Source organism: Telopea speciosissima, chromosome 9, assembly GCF_018873765.1.
Source record: "Telopea speciosissima isolate NSW1024214 ecotype Mountain lineage chromosome 9, Tspe_v1, whole genome shotgun sequence".
NCBI lineage: Eukaryota > Viridiplantae > Streptophyta > Magnoliopsida > Proteales > Proteaceae > Telopea > Telopea speciosissima.
Window position 1 is genome coordinate 61,296,918 of NC_057924.1, and position 8,748 is coordinate 61,305,665.

The 8,748-nt window shown below is 38.8% G+C and overlaps 1 protein-coding gene across 4 annotated transcripts; it reads right to left on the minus strand.

Annotated features, from left to right (window-relative positions):
• Nucleotides 1-1,936: 1,936 nt before the first annotated feature.
• On the minus strand, nucleotides 1,937-7,538 carry LOC122639988 (choline-phosphate cytidylyltransferase 2-like). Of its 4 annotated transcripts, none has more exons than XM_043833059.1 (9): nucleotides 7,508-7,538; nucleotides 7,348-7,476; nucleotides 4,485-4,598; nucleotides 4,158-4,253; nucleotides 3,825-3,867; nucleotides 3,578-3,733; nucleotides 3,277-3,357; nucleotides 2,471-2,581; nucleotides 1,937-2,370 (listed from the first exon to the last, which is right to left on the minus strand). In XM_043833059.1, exons 2-9 carry the CDS (start codon nucleotides 7,473-7,475, stop codon nucleotides 2,161-2,163), a joined length of 939 nt encoding a protein of 312 aa, XP_043688994.1. In that variant the 5' UTR covers nucleotide 7,476; nucleotides 7,508-7,538; the 3' UTR covers nucleotides 1,937-2,160. The 4 variants fall into 4 exon arrangements, with proteins under 4 accessions (XP_043688994.1, XP_043688995.1, XP_043688993.1 ...); XM_043833060.1 differs by lacking the exon at nucleotides 7,508-7,538 and having other exon boundaries at nucleotides 1,937-2,238; nucleotides 2,281-2,370; nucleotides 7,348-7,501; XM_043833058.1 differs by lacking the exon at nucleotides 7,508-7,538 and having other exon boundaries at nucleotides 7,348-7,501.
• Between the last annotated feature and the right edge of the window lie 1,210 nt (nucleotides 7,539-8,748).

An 8,748-nucleotide genomic window follows, 5' to 3' on the forward strand; every position in this document is an offset into this window, starting at 1 on the left:
TAAATAATAAATGGTAATTCCTATCATGTCCCATTGCCTCTTTAATTATCAAATTGATCCTTTGTAAATTCTGATTTATTATCAGATTGCCACTGCTCCCATAAATTTGACCTTACTTTATGCATGTATATGGTTTTCACTTAAATTACAGTTCTACCATTATCTCTTGCTATTGCCTATTGCATACTTGGATGGATCCATTCCGAATGAAATTGGGTATTTTGATTCGGATTTCACATCAATTGGAGATTGCATAATGTAATTACAGAATTGCCATTGGGTATACATATGTGAGAATCCCTCTTTTTGATGATGATGATGATTTTTGGTGGTGTAAATTATCATCAGGTGGTTTCTCCACCAAATTGGCATCTAAATTCCTTCTCACCAACTCCTAACCCAACATCAGAAACCATCCTCATCCTATATTTGGTTGGTGGAATTACATTTGGAAACTGCAGATGCACCCCAAGTTCAAGTTCCACCTTTGGAGAATTACCCATGATGGGATCCCAGTAAAGTAACTTTTATCAAAGTGGGGCATTGCAAACTCTCTATGCTCGTTATGTAACATCTCTCAAGAATCCCTCTGGCATGCTCTTTTGTAGTGCCAATTTTCTTCGGGTATCTGGTCAGCATGTCCTCTTGATTTGAGAGTTGATTATTTCACTTACAAAGCACCCAAAGATCTTTCTTGAACCTGTCCATTATCCTCTCACCGAATAAGATCCTACGAAAATGGGTCTTTAACATCATTGCAATTACCACATACTTCATTTGGTACAACAGGAACAAAGTGGCTATGAAGGATTCACACCCAAATCCCTGTCAACTCCTGGATATCATCAACAAATGGATTGCAGATCTCAATTTGTCCCCAATCCCCTCCCAAAGGATTTGACACAGTGTTGCTGAAAATGGTAATGTATCTTTTCATAGCTAAATTTTTGAACAGGTCAAGATGGGCCCTCGGCATTTTGCAGAATCATTCCAGTTTTTTTGTTTAACTCAACAGTGTTTTGACAGGGACTAGTTTGGAAGCTGAGGCGCGAGGAATCCTTAAGGGACTCCATCTGGCTTGTGAATTTGGATGGCATAAAGTTCATATCTGGATTAATACTTCTCTGAAGTTATAGAATTTTATTACAAACTATGATCTTCCTGATAATCTGTGGAACTCTTATTATATTTTTTTAGAGCATAAAGACTCCCTAGAACAATTTTTCACTTTTTGTAATGATGTGGATAGCTGCATAACCTCCTTATTCACCAGGCTTGCCATAAAAACAAACACATTGGATAAGTGCAGTGTTGTGCATGGGGATGTAAATGACTTTTCAGTTTTTAATACCTTTCTTTTCCATTAAAAAAAAATGAGGCTTTCTCCATCCACCTCACCTACAGCTGCAACTCTCTTTCTGCAGACTAGTCTTTTACATATAGACTTTCAATTAATGCCGTTAAACCAATAAGCCTCATGATTCCTTAAGTTAAGCAACGCAGCATCCAGTTAACTTTTCAATTCATTCAATACAGACTTCAGCCCTGCTTCAAACATTTGCTACCTGTAACAGTTATATATACAGTAAGCACCATCTTGTTGACCTCCATCCAGGAGGATCCAGGTGATTACCATTTTTAGAATCCAGTAATTTGTTGAGTTAATGTAACAGTCTGGATAAGCAGTAGCAGCATTTCCACTTTAACAATGAAGAAATTCCTCTGCAATTTGGAGTTCCTCAGAACTATTACGCTTTAATAATGAATAAGTTCCTCAGACCTCTACAGATCGAATCTGTTAAATTTCAGCCCAGCACTATGAAACTTCTCTCCTCCAAAACCCCCCAACACCACCACCCCCCACCAAAAAATAAAATAAAATTTGTATGCTCTATTTGCTTTCCATTTTCTTTTTGACCTGATTGAAGAGAAGTTTAAAACTATTTATTTAACAAATTTTCCCATTCCAAGTTAAAAACTCGAACTTCATGATTATCTTTGCAAACAAACTATGATCTTGAGGCTTCAATAATCAATTCTACATGTCCGAATAGATATACTTTTACATTAACACCACATACCAACATACTACATAACCTACTATCAATAAGCTAGGGAATTCATCCCCCAAAAAAAAAAAAAATCTAGGGGGGAAAAAACCTATTTTCCATTTGCTTCATCGTAGTATTCTTCTTTTTCATCTTCTCCATCATCATCATCATCATAGTATTGTTCATCCTCATCATCTTCATCGTAGTAGTATTCATCATCATCCTCAACATCATCATCATCATCATGTGGCAGATACATGAGTCCCCTTACCTGCTGTCCTTTCAACCGCTCTTGAATCCGGTCCCTGATGGCAGTTCCCTGATTTAAAAGGAATAAATAATAAAACAACAAATGCTATGTCAAATTAATTGGGGAAGAAATCTAGAACTTCTAAAACTGCTGCATGCAAGGAACTAACCATTTTGTGGCAACCTTCCTCAAACATCTCAAGGAAACCAGCAACCCAGCGATCTGCATTCTCTACCCACATATTACGATGCATACCAGCAGTTTTTGCGACAGTTTGTATCTGTAAAAATTAGGGAACAATTCCGTTCATTACTTTTTCTACTGGTAATCAATCAAGAAATTAAGAAAGCAGTTCCTCTTACAGATGGAAAACCACAAAACCTTGATTCTATTTCTGTAAATGGAACAAACGGTCTTCCAAACTAGATATGGTTACATCCCTCATCCATATAATGTTCTTATATATTTTGCTAATGGACTACCTCATTGGTGAGCCATAGCCCATTAGCAGTAATCACAATATGCCAAAATTCGCTTGTGCATGCATGCATGTGTGTGTATATCCAATTTTTATTCATTATAAGCAACACAACTGAAACTTCTTTTCAATTAAAGGGAGAAAAAAAACAAAAGGATTCTTTTAGCAGTACACTTGGATGTCATAAAACCAAGGGACATCATTTTAAAACATTAAACTCTTCAGACTTTGGATGCATACATACACCTTTCCATCAATTCATCATTGATTTATATATTATTAGACAAATGTGAATAGGGAAGAGAACATCAACAATGTATGGTACTAAAGTTGATCGGAAATATCATTACAAAACAAAGTAATCAACTGGAACACTTCATACTATATAATAACCCTACTTGCTCAGCATCTGACCACCGCATGCACACACACACACAAATGCATAAATGAAAACTATTTAACACTTGTACATTCGAAACATATACAATTACACATACCTTCTCCCCAACTTTTTCTTGTTGTTGTTTCACTTTCTCATGTAGCTTCTTTAAACCCATATTCACTCTCAGCCGCTTCTCCTGATGATAAGAAACATAGAGAATAATAACAGTCCACTCACCCAAAAAAAGAACAATTGGAAGAAAATCATTTCCCGCTTCTCCTGATGATAAGAAACATAGAGAATAATAACAGTCCACTCACCCAAAAAAAGAACAATTGGAAGAAAATCATTTCCAGAACAGCATGCATCAACAAGTCCGATGCCATTTAAAGGCATAAATTGGAACAAAGTCATACCTTCACATAGCTAACTCCCAGTTCCTTCCTTGAATATCCACGGTCCAAGTTTCGCATCACATACTCGTTATAATCTTTAAGCATCCTCATTATAATATCTGATGTAGAGATCCCCTCAGTCCGCTTGGTTTCCTTAAACTTTCCAATGGATTTAACCTGGCAACACAAGATTTGAACAGCATAAGAGATATGAACAATATAGAGAGAGAGTGAGAGAAGAAGAAGAAGTTGGTCACCCAAAACTTACAAATTCATAGACATCCTTTCCAGCTCCACTTGCATCAGCATAACTGCATAAGTTCCATACAGAAACATGTAATTAGCTATATATGATGACAGAAAAGCAAGGGGTGCTCAATTTAACTGTAATTGTAAAACTGAAAAATGGGGAGCGAATGAACTTTGATATGATTGGCATTTGATTTAAGTTTAAGAAAAACACGCACCAATGATTCTTTTAGGATTTTAAGAACTGGAAAAGAGGCACAGAAGACAACTTGACTATTATTTCTTAAAAACAATAGCACCAAACCACAGAACTATATATGTGACGGTGTGTATATGGGCTGATTAACCTTACGGAAGAGAATCGTGAGCCACATAATCAATTTTATGCTTGTCAAGAAACTCCTGTGTCATCACCCACGGGGCATCAGGAATAACTTCATCGACCCATCTGTGTCAAATAAACAGTCAGCATATTCATGCTCCACGATTGCCAGAATGACATGTAAAAAGAAGGGGTGGGGAAGTTTACATAACTTACCTAAATTTGTTAACAATAAAAAAAAAATTTGCTTCTGGAATATAATTAGGATTTGAGAATTGACATTTCCTACTAAAAGCAATATCCACAGCTTCTGAAATTTTATTAACAGGAAGCAAACTAAAGCATACACAAACCAACCTGCAGTGGCGAAGAGATTCGTAGCGCTCATCTTCAGTCATGACAGTTTTGCCTTTAAACTTGTGGGTAATTTCATCATTGCAGCATCCAACAAGTAGGTAGGTATTTGGGAACCTAGATTTTACAAGTTCAAAATAAGATTAGATGTTGATCAACTTCAGTACCATACCACAATGCATGTAGAGAAGTCCTCCAATTTAATTTAAATGAGAAAAATATAGAAGTGTGTTACTGTGGAGTGGATGTGCATGAATTCCATTGATGTAAACGAGGTTCAGCTAAGAAACACTCTACAGTAGGATCGTTAATAGTTGCAGCAGATCAGAATTAGAAGGTAACAAATAATAGGCAAACCAGCCAGCAATTTGATGTCAACCTGGGATTGAAGGAAGGTCTGACAGCAATAAGAAACCCCTCCAAATCTCAGCCTGATCTGGTCAATGGTTGCAGAGATATGACGGAGACTTGAAAATAGAAGGTTTGATGAGATCTGGCTAACCAGCAGGAGTTTGGACTCCAAACCAGGGATCGACTGGGCCTCCTGTAGGTCTGATTCAGCCCTCCAAATATCACCCTCGATGGGGTAAAGGCTGCTGGGTTCAGGTCCTTCGATTGCAGCCGCAGAGAACTTGAAAAGTTGCAGCCGGCAGCTGTGGGAAGTGATCTTCCTTGTCTTCGAGCAGCAACAACAGAACTTGTAGATGTTTGGGATGATTTCGGAGTCTCACAGAAGTAGCAGCAGCAATAGTTTGCACTCTCACAGCAATTAACAGTAGCAGGGGATCGATTGGAGAAGAAGATAAAGGGATAAGGAAATTCGGCTCTCACCAGCAAGGCTCTCTCAGCCTTAGGGTTTTGGCTCTCTCAGCCAGGCCTCCTAGCCCTTCATGTCACACACATGGACAAGAGAAAACTTTGCTCTTCGCTCAAACAATAATAATCAACTTCATTAAATCGTCTGTTTGGCTTCTAAAAGACTTACATACAAATAACTAACAAAATAGAAACTAAACTACTCCTAAATCCCCACGCATAAAGCACCATGCAATCTGATCTAGGGCCCCACAGAATCTTCTAATAACATTCTCACCAAGGCAAAATAAGAGGCTTTGAGTCTGTGACACTGTTCACGTGAACAGTGTTTTGGCATCTTTTTCTTCATATTTCGATCTACATCATCCATACTATAGACAAAAGAACATCTAAGAAAAAGAAACAAGATCCATAAGAAAGAGTGATAAGAGCCAAATAGGAAATTAGGAGTCAGCTAGGGTTCGGCAAATCTAGGATTTAGGAATGAAGAATGATAAAAGTAGAAGAATTTAAGTCAATTGAAAATGTTACACGAAGGATAGATGCAAATTATGTCATCAAGGTATTAAGTAAGAATGCCGGAAATTAGATTCCAAGATCCAATGACACAACAAAATGAAATGGGTTAGACAGGATGTATTAGAAGGTGCACCTAGGATAACTCGGGCTTCTATGGAGGTTCTATTGAAAACATCAAAATTTCCTACCCTTTATAAGGAGGTTTTGTGCTTCAAGTGCTGGCTGTAGTCACAAAGAGGAATCACTTGATCTAAGCTCGTCTTTCTTTTTTACTTTAGTTCTACCCCACTGTACCGGATCCAATAACCATATAATCCTATTGTGGAAGAATTAGATATCCAACAGCAGAAGCCAGGTCTAAAGTCACCCACGACAGGAGGGGGGAGGAGAGGAAGTACTTGCATAAACACATTAAGACTCTCACTAGGGATGAGAAGTCTGAAATGAAAAAAGAAAAAAGTGATAAGAAGTCTCATAACACCATCTAATCCCACAACTCCCTGCTAGCTTAGACATAAGATTAGCTTGAGCTTTTGAAAAACCATAAGATTCACTTGAGAAGTTTGAAATTATTGTCCCATCCCATATGGAGGGGAATAAGGTTTGTGGCATGACCCTCAAAATGGAGATAAGATCCCACCCTTCAATAACTTATTTGCACCCCCAGACTTGCAAACTCTTGAAGGATTTCCATCCTGCACTACTAGAATTACTAGAATCCACAAGACCTTGCTACTTAATAAAAATTTAAAAAAAAAAAATTATTTTAAGGTTTAATAGAGGAAATCAATTTCAAGAAGGTGTAGGACAAGAAACATTTTTGGGAAGATCAATAGCCTGATGTACTCCCTTATAAGCAGATTTCCAGCAACTTAGAAGATATGGGATAAAATGGGTCCTTTATTAGTGATAGCATAATAAGAAGCCCTTAGGGTTCAGGTTCAGAGTCTTCAGACAGCTCTCCTAAGTGGCTAGCGGAAATCCTCCCATCCAAAGTGGTATCTTCATTCCGATGATCTCTTATAATTAATAATCTATACAAAATTGTCCAACAAAACTATCAAATACTATTCTTGGTGTGACGGAGTTAGTATGACTACAAATCTGTTCACAAATTTTTCAACTGGGGTTGCCTTCTCACAGGTACAAATTATCAAAATCGCATAAAACAAAGGGCAGGCAAAACAAACATTGTTGACAGACAATACCCAAAAGGAAACACTAGAGAGACAGAATACTATAAACAAGTTTAGGAAATGGGGTAGACAAAAACACCAAGAAATTTGACACAGAGAAAAAGAGAATAAGTATGAGTGATCAAATTAGATGAAACATCACGTCTGCAGGGAAAACCCTCCAAAGAGGAAAACAGAAAAATAGAGAGAAACCCATGTAAAAATATTGATCAAAAGGCAAAACAGTAACTCCGAAACTAAATCCGAACGAATCAAAGAATCCAATAAATAAGAAAGTAAAGACCAAGAGAAATCTTAATTGAGATTTCGATTTCCAAGATGGGTTAGATCCTTACAGTTTCTTGGCTTGCTCAAGAGAGCGAGCATGACCGAAGTGGAAGAGATCGTAGATTCCATCGGCGTAAACACGAACGGGCCTATTGGCCTCTGCAACATCACCATTCGTCTCGCTTTGTTTCTCCATTCTCCGTGACTTCTCTGCCTCTCTCCCTCTCCCCCTCTCCCTCTCCCTCTCCCTCTAGCTGTCCCGTGTGTTTCGCTTTCGTTTGTCGCCAATTTTTCCAATATTTCTTTACAAAATTATCCGATAGTTCCGTTCTATTTTAGTTATAAAAAAATATGGTCCTTTTTAATCAATCTCGAGCGTTGGACCCATCAAAGACAGCAACATCTAAGTTCTCCATCAGAGAAGAAGGAAGACAATTGGTCAACGCTCCGTGCAAAGTAGTTTACAGTTCACATTGATTATTTAGTCTATCCTACTCAAGGGCCAAAGGGCAACTACAAGCTAAGGGGAAGGCCAAGACAAGCCCACAATCTACAACTAAGAGAGGAGGGGGGAAGGGCAAAAAGGTGCTTTTATTTGGCACAATATGCAATCTAGGAGAATCGAACCCTTGACCTCCTGGGGGGCATGCATCAACTTGCAATGCCTCCAGCCAACCGAGCCAACGGTTGTTTGCAAGTCTGATTATTTATTACCCAAAAAAAAAAACATTGATTATTTAGGACAAAATCTGATTGTCCCCCTCCCTCCCTTTCTCTAGGAGGGAGTATCAGCATCTTCTAGGGGTGTCAATTCTAGGCCCAGACCGCCAGGCCGGACCGAGCCCGCCCGGTTAAAGCTGTCCAGGCTTTTGGTGTGCTGGTCGGCACTATTCATATAGTTGGTATCAAAGCCAGGAGGTCGCGTGATCGAATCACTGCGGAAGCATTCATGGTCCTCAGCTGTACTGGCAGCACTGCGCCGTGCTGCAAAAGTGTGGTGGGACCCGTGTAGGGACGTACTGCATATGTAATTAGTGTCGCACCTTCCCCACAAGTCCGGGCTTTTGGTGTGCTGGTCGACACTGTTCATAATTTCATTCCAAACTTGTTCTGAAAAATACAAAGGGGGCGAACCATATTTATAGGCTTACAAACAAACTATGGTTACAAACAAACCATGATTACAATCATTACAACCAAACCGTAGTTACTTTAGGCAGACAAACTATGATTACTTTAACAAACTGTAGTTACTTTAAGACTTCTTAGTCTGTGTCGGGACCACTATCACTCGAGTAAGGGATAAACTCATCTAAAGCATGGTCGATCTCGAATTCCACGTGGTGCTGCATTAAGTGGTGGATGACAGGATGCTGTAGTTGATGGTTGACTTCCCAAGCTGTGCTGGTGGACTGTACGAGACAGGCTGGCAAAGTGCTGGGGTTCACATCATTGTAGGAGCATATGGT

What these genes read in the sequence shown, in the direction of transcription:
- LOC122639988 (XM_043833059.1), bottom strand. Translation starts at nt 7,475, where the DNA reads ATGGAGAAACAAAGCGAGACGAATGGTGATGTTGCAGAGGCCAATAGG. An exon ending in CTTGAGCAAGCCAAGAAACT is followed by an intron (nt 4,599 to 7,347) that starts GTAAGGATCTAA and finishes TGTAAAATCTAG; the next exon opens with GTTCCCAAATACCTACCTAC. An exon ending in GTGGCTCACGATTCTCTTCC is followed by an intron (nt 3,868 to 4,157) that starts GTAAGGTTAATC and finishes GAACTTATGCAG; the next exon opens with TTATGCTGATGCAAGTGGAG.